Source organism: Rissa tridactyla, chromosome 1 (assembly GCF_028500815.1).
Source record: "Rissa tridactyla isolate bRisTri1 chromosome 1, bRisTri1.patW.cur.20221130, whole genome shotgun sequence".
Lineage (NCBI taxonomy): Eukaryota > Metazoa > Chordata > Aves > Charadriiformes > Laridae > Rissa > Rissa tridactyla.
Genome location: NC_071466.1, coordinates 211,915,112 through 211,933,261, shown reverse-complemented (window position 1 = coordinate 211,933,261; position 18,150 = coordinate 211,915,112). Strand labels below are relative to the sequence as shown.

At 45.8% G+C, this 18,150-nt stretch overlaps 1 protein-coding gene across 3 annotated transcripts in view; it reads left to right on the top strand.

Moving 5' to 3' along the window:
* Nucleotides 1-18,150, top strand: part of CAMK1D (calcium/calmodulin dependent protein kinase ID) — a 235,614-nt gene that overhangs the window by 192,156 nt on the left and 25,308 nt on the right. For all 3 annotated transcript variants that reach the window (XM_054197734.1, XM_054197750.1, XM_054197740.1), the window contains exons 6-7: nt 7,502-7,577; nt 17,571-17,683. In XM_054197734.1, coding sequence (XP_054053709.1) covers nt 7,502-7,577; nt 17,571-17,683 — 189 coding nt within the window. The remainder of the gene's footprint in view (nt 1-7,501; nt 7,578-17,570; nt 17,684-18,150) is intronic.

Sequence of the window (18,150 nt, the reverse complement as noted above, 5' to 3'; positions counted from 1 at the left end):
TCGGAGCATGTGACATGAATTGTAGTGCTTTGAGAGATGTTTGAGAGCTCTCATTACTCATGGTCTGGGCACTGATAGCTACACAAGTGCCTCCAGGCCCCGTTGTTACCTTGCTGAGCGCGGGATTTACTCATCGCGGTTCAAGAGGTCACGGCCGCTTATTTCTGAAGTGCTGACAGGAGTTTTTCCCCTCTCTCACAAAGAAAACCTCTTTAAATATTTGTTCTATTTCTTTTTTGCATGGGAGACGGCTCCTCTTTAGTGCAGCCTTTTTCTTTTTTTTTTTTTTTAAGTATAATTGGTTGCCCAGACAACATTTTCCAAGTGCAGAAGATTGTTGTTGTCAGTCACTGTGGCGATGCCCGCAAATGGGCCTCCGTGAGTGTTACACCTGATGACATGGCTTCTGCATACCTGATCTGCAATTTTTTTCTGCGTCCAAAAGCTTTCATGCCTGCCAGCGTCACTCTCAATTTGCAGCACCTGCTTAAAATGCCCTCAAATAAACGTAAGAGTCCGTCCTCTTAACAGCACCACATGAATACGTGTCCTCGTCTCGACTGGGGCAGACACAGGCCACAGTGCTGGCTCATGAAGTGTCCTCTCTGCCAACTCTTTTTGGGGTTTTTTCAAGCCGTTTTACCTAGCGTTTAAGTAACACTCGGGAATCCATCACTTACAACGTAATTCATGGCACTTTTCTTTAAAGATATGTGGAACATCCCATTTTCCAAGACTTTATGAGGAATTCATGACTTTTGTCAGTTATGTTGTTATGACACAGTGATCCAGATTTGTCCCAGGAATACCATTTTTTTCTGGGCATTATCTTCACGCTGCAAAGGCACCCTCTATCCTGATAACATCAGGAAAAGGAACAGATTTCTTTGGTTTCCCCACGGTGAAGCCATCAGCCATCAGCTCGAAGCACTACAATTCATGTCACATGCTCCGAGACCTTCCTCTCCAAAATAGCACTTTCCTTTTAAATTCCTAGAAAAAAGTTAGGCATGCATCACATGCCAAAGGCACCCAGGGTGCGGTTAAGAAGTCATTGAAATCTGCTACTATTTATTCTTCCTTATCTCCGGAAGCGGACCAAGTCGGAGCCCACTGTGCAAGGTGCTGGACAAGCTTCTGACGTGGTAGCAGACCTGATCTTAACTCATATCTGCTGCCCTTTGCGAGTATTTGCAAGTATGCAAGGCCCCTGTCATTTCTACCTAATTTCCCTGATCAGGATATACTTTCAACTCCATGTGCTTCAATTTTTATCTCAGATTTTCTTAGTTTCAGCTCCAAGGACAGTGGTACCCAAGACACTAAATTCCTGTTTATGTGGTTCAGAAATTCGTCGAATAAGGGAGGGTGTAATTATAATTGAACTTTTAAAAAATATCACTTTTCTTTCTGAAAATCGGAGCATTACTTATCAAATTAGGTTCTATCTAAAGTGTGCATAACCGGTAGTGCATTAGCACGTTAGCTTTTAAGGCTCTGCCTTACAGATTCAATTACTGGCAAGAGCTGAGAGAGCTCATCCTTTCAGTTTTGTCAGAGATTTTGGTCCTATGGCGAAAAGGTAACAATTGGGATAATTTAACACAATTAGGCTTAGTTGGGGCACTTTTGTTAAGATGTAAATCTAAATATTTACTTACTGAAGAGGGGGTCGGATAATGCCACCTCTTCTAATGAAAAGGTCTTCCATTTTCTTATCTGCTTAAGACTCTTATCTCTCTCTCCATTTCTTACAGAGGGAGTCTAGTTGGGACTAGGTGGCCAACTTTTTGGTAGCATCTAAATTGGGTAACATGAGGGAGCTTGTGCGCCTCATTTCATTGTAGGTTAGGTGGGTGGACTAGCTTGCATGGATCCCATTCCATCTTCTAGACTGGAGAAGAAGCAGTGTTTTCAAAACCCTGCATGATCTCTGTGATTATGGGCAAGATCTGTATAAATCATCAGTGATCTGTCATGGGCTGCTCGGCTTGAGACTGTTTAAAAGAACTTGATTTTGATGAAGAAGGTGTTCAAAACTGCCCGAAAATGAGTTACCCTTGAGGTATGTCAAGTTGGGCACCCATGAGGAGGTGACTCCAGTCATTCAGCAGATTCTTCTAAAGAGATTTTGGCTGTTTGGGAACTAGGTCTCACTGACTTACTTTCCATGAGAGCTCATCTCTCAAAAGCTTCGGTTACTTCTGCAGATGGAACTTATACTCACAAGACACTTATGGACATTGAAAAGTTTGGGAAAAAATGTTAGAAAGCCTGTCTCTGGCAATCTGATCTCCTTTTGCAGAAATGCTGAATTACGAACTGTGTTTGTGGCTGCTAATATCTTAATCCTACCGAGATTTAAAATTCTTGCTCTGAGTCCCAACCCAACTTCAAGTAAAATTTTCTTGTATTCCCCTGTCGTAGGGATTGGACTGGACCCTGGATGTGTGGTTGGTCCCTGTACACCCTACCTCAGTCACTTTTTATTCTCCGTAGTGCTTTTATGAAAGGTCATTTCACATCTTTCAGATCAGAAACCCAGCAGCAATTTCAGATCATATCATTCTCTCAGCCCTGTGCAAGACCAAACCATTTAAGTAAGCCATAGATTTCCATGCTGAATTTTGACTTATTCAGTATCTTTTGAGTCAGAAGTTTGAAAATATTCAATAAGCCTTTGGGATATCCTTATTAGCAAAAAGCCACCCCAGGAGTTGTTTAGGCAGTAACATGAGTAATAAAGTAAAAATAAAGCATGGGAACTGCTCTCACCAGGGTTTGCACAGGCACGAGCTCGTGACAGTGCAATTGCTCAGCTCCATTGCTGTATCCTGAAACAGGGTTTACTTGCGTGTGGTTCTGGCTGCATTATGTTCCATGACGGCTACGTAAATCTGACCCAGCAACATGAAATAGGGACAATAGGAACATAAGAACATAAGAAGCCAGCAGAGCTGCACCAAAACCCTGCTGTCCTTCAGAAACAGCACCAAACTGCAAAGTCTTGGCCAACCGGAACAAGATGAACACTGGAGGACTGTGCGAGAGGGAAAGAAGTTGTTTTCATCTGAGGAGTCAGTGGAAGAGGGACTCCGGTCTGGTGGTGAAGCTGCTTCATATGCCTTTCAGCCCATTTGCACTATGAGGAAGACGCTTTCTATGGTGGCAGGGCACCTCATGCTGCTTTTGCACTGTCTTTGTCTTCAGGAGAGGGGCTGGGTTGGCCCTTTCTGCATTCCACCATCTTCTCCGTGGTGCAAGGTCGTTCCTCTCTGTCCATCTTCTTGAGATGGTACCTTCAAGTCCTAAGCAACAGGGCTGGCACCATCTCCCTTTGGTGTCCCTTACAAATGTTGCCCGTAACTCACCTTCCCCCTCAGATTTCATGGCCATCTTCTACCTGTGCAGCCCAGGTTTCCCCTTCTTTACTTGCAGGACCTGCCTACATGATAGAAACTGGCATCAGAATAGTTACCAGCTGAACTACTAGTCCTGGCTTGCACCAGGCCAATTTGCTTGGCCAGTTGAGCTATGTCCCTGCCCAGCTTAAGCAGGTCCCTGGTTATTTTAACCCTGTTTAGATCTTTTTATTCCTCCCACATTTACGGCAGCCTGCTGGTTTGCCAGTCCTGTGGGAATCTTCAAAACCACCGCCCTTTGTTCAAATGCCTCATTCCTTCTGGCGTGCAGCTTGTGTGAAGCCATACAAACCACAGAAAATAGCATTAGACTGAGTTCTTGTGAGACAGCAAAATCTGCTGGGAGTAGCACCATCATGGGAGCGAAGGAAAACGGCTTTTAAGTACGAGGCTGGTATGAAGAACAGGCACCCTCATGACTTGTACAGTTTGTTCAACAGGCTTAAAGTATCACAGCAATCCCCATCACTTGAGCTCTTTGCAAGAACATGGCTTGCTGGTTTTGGCATCCAGCAGCCACATTTTTAGGGAGCTTATTAGCATAGCTGCGCTCACCAGGGGTAATGGCATACGGCTCTGAAAGGTTTCCAAACGTTCCTGTTTTCTACCTTGTCTTAAAACCTCCATTTGAAACAAGCCTTTTAATTTTTTCTCCTATTAAAAATAAAACCTAAATAAACAAAGACAACCCTAACTGTAAAACAGCAGATCATCTGGCCTGAAAGTGGAGTGCCCTGGGAAGCGCATCTTCATGTATCTGCAGGTGGGACGAGGCCCTGGGACCACTACCCAACATTTTCCCTGCCACGTATTGCCAGCAGCAGTGCTGATCTGGCCTGAAACACAGCTCCTGGATGTAGAGGAAGGGTCTGGGTTTGCTTCATTGACTTCCCCGTCTCTGGCCGACTGTTGTGTGGCATTTGAGCCCACAGTGATTCCCTGGGGAGGTGCCGTACTGGCAACTCAGCTGGCATTTCCCCAGCGCCACAAATGGGAGCTTTGACTTTCCCATTCTCCATACTGCTGTTTTGTCTCCTCAGTCATCTGTGTTGATCCTTTAATGCCGCCAGCTCTTGGATTTTTTTTCATTGCGTCTCCTGCTTTTGCCTCTTGGCACTGATCTACCATAATTTCTAAGAGCTCCTCTGACTTGTTTTTCTGCTCATTAAATATTTCCGTCTTTTCCATATATCAGAGACAGATGATGCTTAGCTGTGTTCTCCTGTTCCTGTTCCATGCCTGCTATTTGTAACAAAAATCAAAAGCAGTCATTGAGCCTTAAAATAATTACTTAAACCTCCTGTATTCCTTCGTTAAAGTTTATCAAAGGGGGAGGTGTAGCCGCACATTTGCTTTGGGCTTGATCCTGTGGTGTTCTTACCTGCTTCACACCCACCATCCGCAGCAGCAACTGTCTGTTATCAGCGCTCTTCACTCCTTTAAAACAGAGAGATGCCCCAGCACAGCTTTGATGTTTTAAGAGGGAGAATCTTTATATAGCTCACATCCCCTCCTCTCAGGTTTGTTTTCTGTTACGTTAATGCGGCATATCTGTATAATGTCAGGAGCTCACTAGGATCCATAGTGCTCAGGAGCCATTTGCATAATGTTTTCTTTGGGGGATATAAGATGTATAATGTTTACCGGTCTTGAAAATGATGCAAACGGGAGCAGACAGTCAAAGGTAGAAGAGATATGCGAAGAAAATACTGGGAATTTGGAAGGATTGGAGAGTTGGAAGACATCTAATCACCTAAGGACAGGGGAAAATAAACTCCCTTCTTCTGCATATTTTGTCACAAAATTGAGTCACAAGGGGTGGAACAAAAAAGGACATTGAGTCTCACAGACCTTATTTGACGCACATTATGAAAAAAAGATTCTTTTTAGAGGAAAACTTGGAGGCAAGTTTTGATGAATTGGGAAGGAAAGAGTCAGATTTAGGGACACAAGAGCTGTCTGGGAAGGTTGTCTTGAGCGACTTTGAGGAACAGCTGTTTTATACAAGAGAAATGTAAATTTGCCAGACTGTCTCAGCTTGCCAGGCTATCTGGGAGGCAGTGGCAGGCCAAATACGATGACTCTCCAGTGCTTCATTCTTTTATCCCAAGTTCATCTTCAAATTGACCCCACCAGAGTGACTAGCACCAAGCTGACACAGACCCCGCCCCGGCCGCTGGGAAAGGAGTTACCTTTGGGTGCCAGCTGTAGACGCCTTTTATATTTCCATAGTTCTGTCCCCTCTTGTAGTAAGAACATTTTAACCTTTATCTTGATACAGCAGCATGCCCGTGTCCTGGAAAGAGCCAGCGGCTTCTCAGGAATTGGGGTGCAGGTTTCTGACAAGCACCTAGGGCCAGGTTAAGAGCCGTTCATGCTAGGTACGGTGGGAAGAAACTTCCTGTGGCGTGAAGTGGATAGGAACATTCAGACATTACAACAGTGTATTAGGATTAACAATATATGAACAGAACCATCATTTTAATTTCTTATACATGCAGTGGTCCCAGTTTGATGGATAACTTGGAGACTGGGGTACTATTTAGCCTGTACTGCAGACTGGGTCATATCCCATTATTCAGAAGTCTTCATAATCTGGCTGCCAGCTATATTTTTACCCACATTCCCCTGGATTTTGTTTCTTTTTACAATGTGTTCCCAGTGTGACCTGAGCCTTTCCATCATTCCGCTGCTCGTGGAGATGCAACGTGGATGCCCTCATCTGTCCTGTGCACTGTCTTCCCTTCAGTCCCTTCTATAAGCTCTCATGCCCAAGCACCAGAAAATCTTTTCTGTTTCTAATTATTGCTTCCTGTTCCCTTCCTTGCTTGCAGTTTTGACCTTAGTTTTGTTGACTTGTCTAGCTTAACAAGATAACTCTTTGAAGAGTCCTTATCAGTACACCAAAGCATATGTAGCAACCAAATGTGAGGCTCAAGTTCTAATACATTTATGTGCTTCCCAGTTTTTTTCACTGTTCTTCAAGTAACTAACTGCTTTGATGCTGGTAAGGCTCCTAGCAGAGGAAGGTGCAACCCCAAAGAAATATTTTTCCTGGAACTTGCTCCTTCATGAATTTTTTGGTAGCATTTGAACTCCGAAGTACTCAGAGGAAATACTGTGCTTTTTAAAACCCAGTGTGGCAAGTCTGCTTTAGGAATGCCACAAGCAGTGATTTCTGGCATTGTTATGGACATTTTGCTTGGAAAAAAAGCAAAAGCTTCTTTATGTGAAAAAGATTAGAGTCACAGGGTTTTAAAATTTAGGTTTAAGCATTTGCACTGAAAGGTCCCAATAGGGAAAACAAAATACTTCAGGCTCCCAAACAAAAGAATGCACCTTTTTAACTCTCACTGGTGTAAGACAGGAAAGCAGACCCACAAAGAGTTTCAATAAATGCCCAGGCTCTCACTTTTAGCAAAATTCAGACTTTGGTGGCTGAAGGCTGTAGAGGCAGAAGGCTCAGCTCCTTTGTGTGTGTGTCCAATTCCTGCTACGTTTCGTTTCTCCCTCTGAGGTGTCTGTGTTCCCAGAGGCAGAAGGACAAATGGCTCCCCCTGACCTCCAGCAGGATTCAGAAGGCAGCTGTTGGGAGGAATGGTAGCAGCTCTCCTTCCTCTCCTGCAGACCTAACTCATCGCCTCCCTGACACCCTGCACTTTCCAAGTTGCCTCTTGGAATCCCCTGTTTGGCAGCACGACGTGGTGGAGCTGTGAGGGTGTCAGGGTGAATGTGCATCTCAGCACCAGTGCAAAGCTCATCCTTGTTTTCCTTCAAGTCTCCTAAAGTTCCTCTGACAGCGAGGGGGTGGTCTTCTGCCTCTCATGCATATTTCAGGCCTTGCTTTTGTTTTCTGTCCTTGAAGTCGGAAAATAGGGAATTTGTCCCACTTTAGGAGTCATCCTTCTTTGTGAGAATATAAGCTTCAAAAACATCAGGATATTTCCAAATGCAAGGGCTGTGTGTGGAGGGCAACAACACAAGGTCTCAGAGAGCTTCAAGTTTCAGGGTTCTACCTCTTGGCCACATGTAAATATTTGGTCTTGTAACATGTGCTTGTTCGGCTTTTTCATTTTCAGCTCCTGAAGTGCTGGCCCAGAAACCCTACAGCAAAGCCGTGGACTGCTGGTCCATCGGGGTCATCGCATACATCCTGTGAGTATCTGTTGGGTTTTCAATCACAGGCAGCTTTGGGACCTGCAACATGCTCTCCCACCATGTAATTACCCACTTACTCTGGGCCAAAAAAGTCAATCTCTGACACGTGGGACCCAGGATAATGTGAACCCTGGACACCTCCCAGTTGTGTAAAGGCTGAAATTTGAGCAGAAGTGATAGGAAATGAACCAGGACCCTTTAAAAGCAAAAATCCTTGCTCCCGCCTCAGCTACAGGGTATGCAATAGTATGGGCTTGTTCAGGTTGTGACGCTAGTGAACCTGTTCCCTCCCCTGCTGAGGTTAGCTTTGACCAGAAACAAATTTCACCGTGTCCACAGAGCTCAGCATCATGCCCACAGGTGTATCCTGAAGTGACATCTCTCTCAAGATGTCACCATGATGGCTTTTTGTTCCCTGAGGAGGGCACAGAGGAAAATAAGGAGGAAGAGCTTTTCATGTACTGCAGTGAATTATTCTCATCAAAACATAATACAAAGTATTGAGAATTCACTGAAAATGAGGGATTGTTTTTCTAAATACATCCAACCATCAGGTCCCATAGGAGAGGGTGAGCTGATTTCTGCCCTGTCAATTCTGTCACTCTTCCATCAAGCCATTATGCCTCTGCATTCATGGCTGAGATTTGCTCCTTTAATGAGGCTAATTGGTCCTCAAAGGAGTGAGTGTTGGTTGCTTGAGAAAGCTATGGAACCAGGACTTCTGTGCATTCTTCAAAGTGGTGGATAGGTCTTAGAACCCATATGTTTATGCAGATTCAATGCCTGTCCTCATACAATACTTGCTACCCTTCTTCACAAAGGCTTACTAAGATAATTTAGATTAGAGGGGACCTCAGGATGTCCCGTCCTTGAGGTCATACAAGGTTGCCTAGGGCTTTATCCAGTTGGGTTTAGAAATCCTCTGAAGATGGAGACTGCGCAAGATCTCTGGGCAACCTGTTCGACTGCTTGACTGTCCTTATGGCGAAAAGGTTGTTCCTTATGTCCAGGCTTGTCTCCATGAAAGAGGTAGCCAGTACTCTAGATGTGGGTACACCTTCAGTGCTTGAGCCATGGAAGTAGGTAAGCCAACTCCCGTCCCAGTGACAGCACTTGGAAGGATTGGAGAGGTGTCCTGGCCACTGAGGTCACCAGGGGTCATTAGTGCTGTCCAGAAAAGGGCATCCATAACATTTCTGGGAACTATCATCTGTACCCAGTTCTGTGTGTGTGAGCATACGAAATCACTGCTAATATTTGGGTTGAAAGTAAAATGCAGAATTTGTTGTCTGTGAACCTGTAGGAAGACTCCCTCTAGCTTAGGGACCTGTCTTGATGGGGTGGTCTGTGCTCAGGGCTCGAGTTTGTAAGTCCATGTATGTCATTCAGGTAACAATCGTGTTGGTTGCTTCTGCAGAATGCAGCAAACTTTGAAGCAGGAGCTATTCACGCGGGCCTCCGAGAGGAGGTCAGGCTGTCACCGTGGGCTGACTCAGGGTGACCACGCGGAGCACAAGCCTGTTGCTTTTGTGCAAGAGGGCACAGAGCTGCTGTGTAGCTGGTGACTGCTGCAGAAACAAATGTCTTTTCATGCCAGCATTACCAGTGATTTGTCTTTTTTTTTGTTTTGTTTTTCCCCTTTGCACAACTGTCAAAGTTATACAAGGCTGAAGGAAAAAGCAGCTCCAAGGGGGCGCAGCATTAAAGCTTTCCTACTTTGTTCCCATTCTCCTTATGCAAACATTTCATGGCTTGTCAACATGAATAACTTTTTGATGGTGTAATAGAACTATTTTTACCAGGACACACCTCATCGCTGCATTATCCATTCTGTGCAATGTTCGTTCTTTACATTTTCATTTAGTCTTGAGCATGTTATATGCTACCCAAAATAGCTTTTTTATACTAAGATAGTATAGGAAGGCTTTATTTGTTTGCATGTATGTTTGTTTATTTAAAACAAAGTCCTGCCTAAAAACATCAGCTGTATGACTGGCTTTCCAATCTACATGAATATTTGAAAACTTGTTGAGTACAAAACTTTGCAGGGGGATGGATTTATCTTGGAGCAACCATCAATAGCAGGATGAAAAAACTTTTGCAAAACAAAACAAAAATTAACAGTGCTGATTCTGACTTTGTGGCAAAGCCCAGCAGGACATGCTACGGCAGTGAGGAAGACAGCAGACATGCCAAAATACCTTGGAGGCTGCATCACACACCATTCCCTCCTGCTCTTTTAGAAGAGGATGGTGTGTGCTGACCCAAACTTTCCATCTTCTACAAGCAAACCTGAGCATGGAAGGCCAAGAGGTTGGAGTTTTTTGATGTTTTTGGTCCTTGCCAGCCATGGCAGGACAATCAGAGTCTTTTCTGTTGCTTTCGTAGTACTTTTCTGAGTACTAGCTTCAGAGAACAGGAGGAAGGAGGATGCAGGTGGAAGACAGCAGTATGCTGCCTTGCTTCCACACTTGACAACTGCCCAGGTTCAGTTTATTGTCAAATATCCACTATGAAAATATGCGTCCATCTGGCAGCCCAAAGGAGGGGTGAACTGCTGCATCCTGGTTGCCTGGAGATAAACTTGGCTCTGCTTTCCTCCAAGTTTTCAGTCCCATTCAGCCATGGCTCATGCACCAAAGGTCTTTTTGCTGGCAGACTTGTTATTTCACTTGTTGCTTTTATGTGTCTTGCTGAGGAATATGGATGACGCGGTGCTAAGCAATATGTCCTCCACCACTCAGTTAATGAACATATCTTCGATAGGTGGAAGGTTTCAATCGCATCCATAAACTTCCCCCACCCATTCCCAAGCAATGGTGCTCTTTCTGCAAGGTTCAGCTCAGTCGTCTCCTGCTCTGTTTTCCAAATCGACATGTGCTGGGCTTGCCAAGAAAGGTGTACACACTCCTCAAATCTAAATTCCCCATTCGTTGGATAGGGAATTCCCAACCCTGAAGTCTTCAATTAGTTTAGTAAGAACAAGTCCCTTGGAATTCATGGTTGTAGGACAAGAAAACCTTTCCAGTGTTTCTGTGCTTCATGTAATAAGGATACGGTTTGTATTATGTACAGTTAAAATGAACAGCAATAATGTGTTGCTGTAGAAGGAGCGTAGAAATGTGTTTGCCAGACTGCTACATCTTGGGTGGGATTGGGTCTGAGATCAAACCACCTCCGTGAATATTTTTGCATGTGAGCTACATCCTTCAGCTCCTGTTACAGTCAGCAGCGCTCCAGGGCTCACTCTGGTTGCCCTAACTTAGGTGCTTAGTGCTGGTTCAGTGACCTACAGTGTCCCACCTAGCCTCAAGCTGTGGCTGCAGGATGGTCCAGCCCCTCCTGGCATACCTGCCAGCTGGGGACAAGGGTCCTAAGCACTTGACAGCTTCTGCAGTGGCACTGGGCTCTACTTGTGGGCACCTCACCCCCAGATGGGTCGATGCAAGCACTCATTTCACCAGGATGTGCCGTTCAGTTGCCTAAACATACATGTTTAGTGCCACGCTGGGGTGTCCAGGACAGCCACGTGGATTTGGCAAGTTTAAATCACTGTGAAGACCTTCCTGCTGGAGTGGCAGATGGAAGCCAAGTGGGACACCATGGACTGTGTCAAATAGCACCAGATGCCCCCGCTGAGGCTACTGGATCACACCCTGCTCCATACTTGGCCCCTGCCTTCACAGTACGGTTCCCTTTGCTTTATGGTACATTTGTGCCGATCTCCAGTCTCCGCTGACTCCACCTCTGTTGACTGTGATAGGAACTTGCTAGCCCAGCCCACATCTTACGTGTCCTAATCTTGAACTGGATCTCATCCTGGCTGCCAGGAATAGCCAGAAACTGCAGACATGGCCTCGTAAGATGGATGTCGGGGTACAGTAAGACGGAGAGGAGGAGGGGTCCTTCCCTAAGCTGGAAGAAAGCAGCTCTGCTGGAGCGTCTGATACCACCAACGATGGGCACAGGTTTAACATCTAAGTTTGCTGTCTCTGGTGCCACACCACTGGAGGTGGCAGAGCTCACTGCGCGGCATGGCGCTGAGACGCCACAAGCACCAGCAGCATAGCCACCCTAGTGCGATGCTGGTAGTCAATCCTGCCCTGAGCAGGAGTTATTAATTCCAATATATCACCACATCTGTCTAGATATGCCATTTCCAGCTCCCCAGTCAGCACAGCTGGAGCTACTTGCCTGTGCCCAAACCAGTTGGAGACATATTTATGCATAGGGCAATCCAAGCACATCATCCTGCGTCACCTCCCCACCTCTCCCACGAATCCTCGCAGCCCCTCTGAACCAGGCTGTTGTCATTTAAGAAGATGGAAACTCTGGGGACTCCAACACAGAAGCCAGGCATAAATTAAAGATGCTTTGAGCTGTTATTACTATAAGTGGTTTGAGTGCCTCCAGACACAAGCTTGGTCCCACATGAGAGCCTTCAGTTTATGACACTGGAAGAACAAACTGTTTCGGCGGCACCAACGCTCTGGACTAATATTTGTTTCTGTGATATGCAAGGTGAAGGATGTCTTAGGAAAGAATACCTTTGTTTCAGTGCCAGTCTCTAATGTTTCTCGTTAATGACAGCCAGATTGCAGAGGCTGCACCAGCGGAGTTTTTATCAAAACCTGTTTTGCATGAGAAGTCATTATTCACACCAACTAATTTTAGCAGCCTGAAATTTCCTGATATTCCAGTTGCAACATTTCTCAATTTGAAACAGCCTCGCTGTTGAGCTCGGCTTTCTATTTATCACACGGTAGTTTTGATACGTGTTCAGCCTAAAAACATAAAGTGTAAGAAGAGCAAGAGGCGACTGAGTTCCCAGCAGCTGGATTTTGGACCTGTCTGGGTCACATGAGGGGGTTACAACAGCTTGGGGAGCTAAAATACTGATTGCATGCATACCTGATACAGAGAAGATTAAGTTTATTTATGCAAAAAATACAAAATCATGTTCCAAAGCTGCAAAGCTGCCCGGGGCCACAGAATGCTCTGCCTCAGCCCCTGGTTATTCATACGCGACGCCTCCTGTCTCTTCGGCGCTGGGCTGAACACATTTTGCCCTGAGTTTTCTTCTGATTCTGTTCGTTGGTAGGACAAGAGAACTACTGGTTTGTTACCATTCTTTATAAACAGTGATTGTCTGGAGATAAATCTACTACTTTGCTGCTGAGTTGCTTTTGATTTTCAGCTAGATGTGCATGAACTCGTCCGTGACGTTTTTATGGAAGGATTAACCCGGGACGGTACAAAGTATAATATTCCCGAAGAAGTTTCCACCATCGTCCTGGAGCCATGCATTAGGAAAAGCTGGTCAGGCATCTTGCCTGCGTCACACACAAGTCTAAGCCAGAAAAAGAGGAATAATGTTCCTGTTTGGTACTAGAAGGAGAATTAGTGGAGGCAAAATGTACATGGACGTGTTGGATTGCTCAGGATAACACAGTTAAACACTGGGAAAACAACCCCAAATGATTGTTCCTCATTGCTTGCTTCTTAATTTATTTTTTATTCCCCATGCTAATATGTCCTTGTCCACAGTTGTGTGAGGGCACCAGTGTCAGCCAATATGAGGGTCCATTCCCAAAATAAGAAGAAATACATGTGTTTCTTCCTATAAATAGCACTTGGATTACTTCCCACACCATACATCTCAAGTCGTTGAGCACTTCCTGAATTCTTTGCTCTAATCTCACTATAGAATTGTTTGTAAAACTAACCCCAGTGCCCCTCGTGTCGCGGGTTGTACACTGACCATGCGAATGGGTTATTTAGTCTTTAATATCATTCTCAATATGTCATGAGAGCTTGCATGGGGTTTGTTTCTCTGTCTGGTGAGGAGAAGATGTTCCTGCTATTCCTCTTGTGCTCTCCCGATGGCTTCTAGAAATGACTTCTGGCAAGATCTTTCTTTTGTATACCCACCTGTGTTTTTCTTACCTGCCTCCCATTCTTTTTAAGGCAAGACTGGGAATAGGACGTTAAGGGAAAACCTGTTGTTGATGTGATAAGATTGCTAAATAATTCCAAAAAGCTTTTATTTGGTGAAACTGAAAGAAAATGATGACAACTAATAGCTGCCTGAAGCTCCCCCAGGACAATGCAGGATTTTTTCACATTGAAGACAGAGGGGTTATTTTTGTATTTCTGCATATCTAAAGAAAAGCAGCAGAACCCCTGATAGTGAGGTCATTTTTTTCACACAGAAATGTCCCAGCAGATGGAAATTAAGTCGGTGGGATTTTGATTCTGTAGGAATTAAATAAAAACTTATTACGGACTTTGGATGATGGCCCAGTTACTGGAAGTCCAGCAAGATTTCCTCCAGCCATAAATTGCACGTTGGGCTAATTGACTGGGGCTTTCCCATCCCTTACTGCAAAGCCAGTAACCTTAAAACATTGAAGTAAGTAACCTTAAAACATTAAAGTAAGTAACGTTAAAACTTCTGTGTCTTCCTAAGCTCTGATTTTAAGGGGAAGGACAGCAAGACAGCCTATATTTTGGGTCCCACCCCCTCTCTGTGCCAGGATGTCCTGGTGTTCCCCTCCCACATGCCACCTCCTCTGACTTAAGGAGCTTGCTCCCTTCTCCCGTGCTTTCTGTTATAATCCTCAATGATTTGCCTCCTGGAGGAGCATCCTTGGGTCCTCCTTTGCAGGAGGTTCATCCCCAGCCCTGGCCAAGCCAGGACCAGTGCCCTGCACTCAGTCTGCTCTCAGGGAAAGGGATGGTTTGGAGAGATGTCCCTGCCCATGATGTGTAATAGCGACTAACACTTCTCAAGCTCTCACTAGCAAGGGAAAATCAGTGCTAAAAAAGACTGTTTTCTGCCCTCTTCCCAGCTCCCAGCAGTCCTGATATGACTTTGGCTCTCCTTGTGCATCAGCCCTCCCACCACCTGCTCCTGCCATGACCTCCCAGACACAGAGGTGGATACCCCAAACATGTGTAGATACTCAAGCCATGCAGAGGAGCAGGGGAAGAGCTGGATGTGTTTAGGAAAGGGATTGAAAGGATCTGGAGAGGCTGGGGCTCTTGCTGGGGTTTGTGTCTCTCTGCTCCTGCCCCTCGTGGGGTTGTTGCCCTCCAGCTCTGCGCTGCTCAGCAGTTCGCCCCTGCCTTTTGCTGCCGCGAGCGTGTATAAATCACATCAGCCCTAACTTGTGCTCTTGTACCTTTGCCAAGGTAATTAGTACAGTGCACATTTTAAGAGAGTTATTTCTCTCTCCGGAGCAGCCTGCCAGCGCCTCGGCATGCGCAGAGCTCCTCTGCTTGCCTGAAAATGCTTTATCGGAGCGGTTTGGTTTTGTTTAAGGAAAGTGCTGAGGAAGGCAAGAAATTAATGAAGGGCTGTCAGGCTTCTTATACGGAGCCCCCTTCTTCCCCCAGGGAAGAGGGACAGAGCGATGGTTCCGAGTGGCTTTGGAGGAGCTGTTTTCCTCCAGCCTGGGCATCTCTACGCCAGCGGCCATCCCAGCCGCTGCAGTGCTGGTGCTGGCAACCCCAGCCTTGCCAAGCCCCTCAGTAAAGCACCCGAAATCTTGAGGGCTGTGACAAAAGAGGAGGAAGGTGAAAATCAGTTTGTGTGCTTCCTCCCCCAAGACAGTGGGACCTGAGCATTGACATTTATTACATTAAAGCAAGTTGTATAAGCGTTCCTCATAGATACCTGTAGACCTGGATGCCGGTTGTGGATCCAGTTTCTGCATTAGGTTGCCAGATGTTTTTCCCTCGTTATCCAGGTGGATAGCGGCTTTTTGGTGTTTGCTTAAATTGCTTTTAATTGCTTTTAGTGGCCCTTCTCATACACCACTTCCACCACTGGGTTTCACATAGGAGTTGCTGCATGGAGACCCATACATAAGCACGTGCCCGTTAAGTAGGCAGGCAGTTCTGCTCCCAACGCAAAGGCTTGTCTGGCATGAAGTTATCTTACTTGCTTTTGATAATGGCAGTCATCCAGTGGGACACAAATGAGGACTGGCTCATCTGCTTTTGCAAGATAAAGAGAGAGATTTCTGGTTGAGTCGAACCACAGTGGATTCATGATAATGCTGCAAGTCTCAGTAGAGTTCTTCCAGGTTAACATGGATCGGACACAGATCAACACCTCACTCAGCATTTAAATTATTTATTAAGCTCACTGGCTCTTCAGAGCTAACAAAACATTGCTCCTTTCACCCTCACGTGTTGAGTTGGTTCAAATAACCTCCAGGGCAGACGGCTGGCTTTGGGTTATAAATAACTCGAGTACTTAATTTCTTACAGTTCCCCTCACCCTTGCTCCGTTGTTGCTACAGCGTAATGTTTCAGCTGGATCTTCAGCCTCTTTATAATGGCTGTCTCTCTGCATTTAAACACTTTATTGAGGTTGACTGACACAGCGTTTAGGAAAACTGTAGGAAAAGGATCATTTCAATACCAGCATTGTATGTGACAGAATAATTTACACCATAGACTAGAGATAAGAGCTAAAAACCGGGACATCTTTGTAGAGGGACAATACAGGCAGAAAGGCCTGTTTAACTGCGAGCAGGATGGGTTTGCTAAAACCTTGGACCATCCTCAGCGGTAAATCTGACATTTTGCAACCTTGGTATGAAACCTTGAGGAAGGGGTATCTTTGCAGGCATGTCTGCCCAGAGATGGACAGACAGTCCACGGACTGCATGCAGCATCGGCTGGACGCGAGAGATCTCTGACACACGCGTTTTATCACTGCATTTGCGTAACACAGGGCCAGATGCGGCTTTTCCCCTGCTCGGCGTCTGCAGGGCTGGAGGAGCCCTTCCTTGGCGGAGTGACTATCCAGCTGTCTGCAGCACTGGGAGGGTGCATCCTCAGTGTTTTAGCTCAAATTAGGCAAATAACATCCAATGTCCTGCTTGTTCCGGGGCTAGGTTTTCTGGGAAGTCTGATTATAAATACTGAAAAGCAGGTCAGGACTGTTGTTAGCCTTAGGCAAGGTAGGCAATTTGATGTGGGCAGCAAAATTGCTTGCAGAAGTGACAAAAGGAGAGGCTCTCCATGTGTCTCCCCAACAGCGGCAGGTCCATGTGCAGCCCATGCAGGCCCTGCTGCAGAGGTGGAGTGACTCCCAGATGTCCTCCTTGTTGTGCCTGGGGACGCAGAGCGCAGCACAACCTGCAGATGCGTCCTGCCCTCTGCCTGATAGCTCCATGGGCCTCCTTGTCCTGCTTTGCACCAGCTCTTCCTCTCCATTGTGTTGGAGAAGAGGTCCATGCAGGTGGCCAATGGCTCTCCAGATGTACAGCAAACCTTCCTATATGGCTATGATTTCTTACACAATACAGAGACCACAAGTTGTGCTCAAAGCCCATCCTGATGCCAGGCAGGTGGCTGGGTAGGTGTTGTCACCTCTTGTGTGTCCTCAGTTCCCAGGGCTCTGCAGCTCCCCTGTGTCTGCAGAACCACTGCACTGCCTCTCCGCCATCTGTGAGAGAGTGAAGCCGGTGTAGGTGGCTTCTGTAAGGTGTTGGGTGAGAACAGTCCAGAAGGACAACCAGAGCAGTGAAGCCAGTATGGGGAAGACCCATGGATGGGGAATGGTTATTCGGAGGGGTGAAAGGGACTGAAGCTCTGTGGATGTAGGGTGTAGCCCATGAAAGCTCCTCTTACCACATGTACAGAAAAGGATGGAAACTCTCATGGCTGTGTAATAAAACTATTGGCTAAACACCCAAAAGCATGCAGAGGGAGGCCAGGATTTCTGCATATGTCAGTGTAGGGTCAACAGCACCAGCTTTCCATGCAGAATTCCTCTTTGTCCAGGATGGTGCAAATCTCCAGAAGTGGGTTTACGTGTCCCTGAACAAACTTCTCTCATGGTAGTGCTTGCCTGCTTGAAAACTTATTGGGGCGAGTCTTAAACAAGAGTTTCTCCTTCTCCCTCCCTCTTTCTCACCTTCTTGGCCGAGATGGATCCGAGGGTCATGTGTGTCTTTTCTTGTTCTCTGTTAGGCTCTGTGGATATCCCCCTTTCTATGACGAAAATGACTCCAAACTCTTCGAGCAGATCCTTAAGGCGGAGTATGAGTTTGACTCTCCATACTGGGATGACATCTCCGAGTCTGGTAAGAATCTACTGCTCATTTAATTGCAACAGCCATTTGTGCATGCATGCCTGTTGCAGATAGCCTTCCATGGGCATGAGAATGCACCTCCATCATGTGTGGGGCTCCCTTTAACTGAAAACCATTGGGAATGTGCATTTTTTTCAGCTCAAATGATTACAGGAGGTTATTTCTGCAGGAGAGCAAATTAAGTACCAATTTATCTGGTCACACGCAAAGTGCGAAAACATAGCTGCGACAGAAGGTGAAGGTAGCAGAAGACTGTCCCGGGAAGACAAATCAGTTTAACTTCATCATATCCAAATAAAATGCAGATTTTTCTTGTGTCATTGCTAATAAGAAGGTAAACTGGTTGAGCTCCATTACTGAAACGGTACTGCAGGTCCGAAGCAAGTCTGCAGTGTATACAACAAAGACAAACCCAAGAAGTTAATGGCTTCTAAACAAGGCGGGTAAGCAGATTGAGA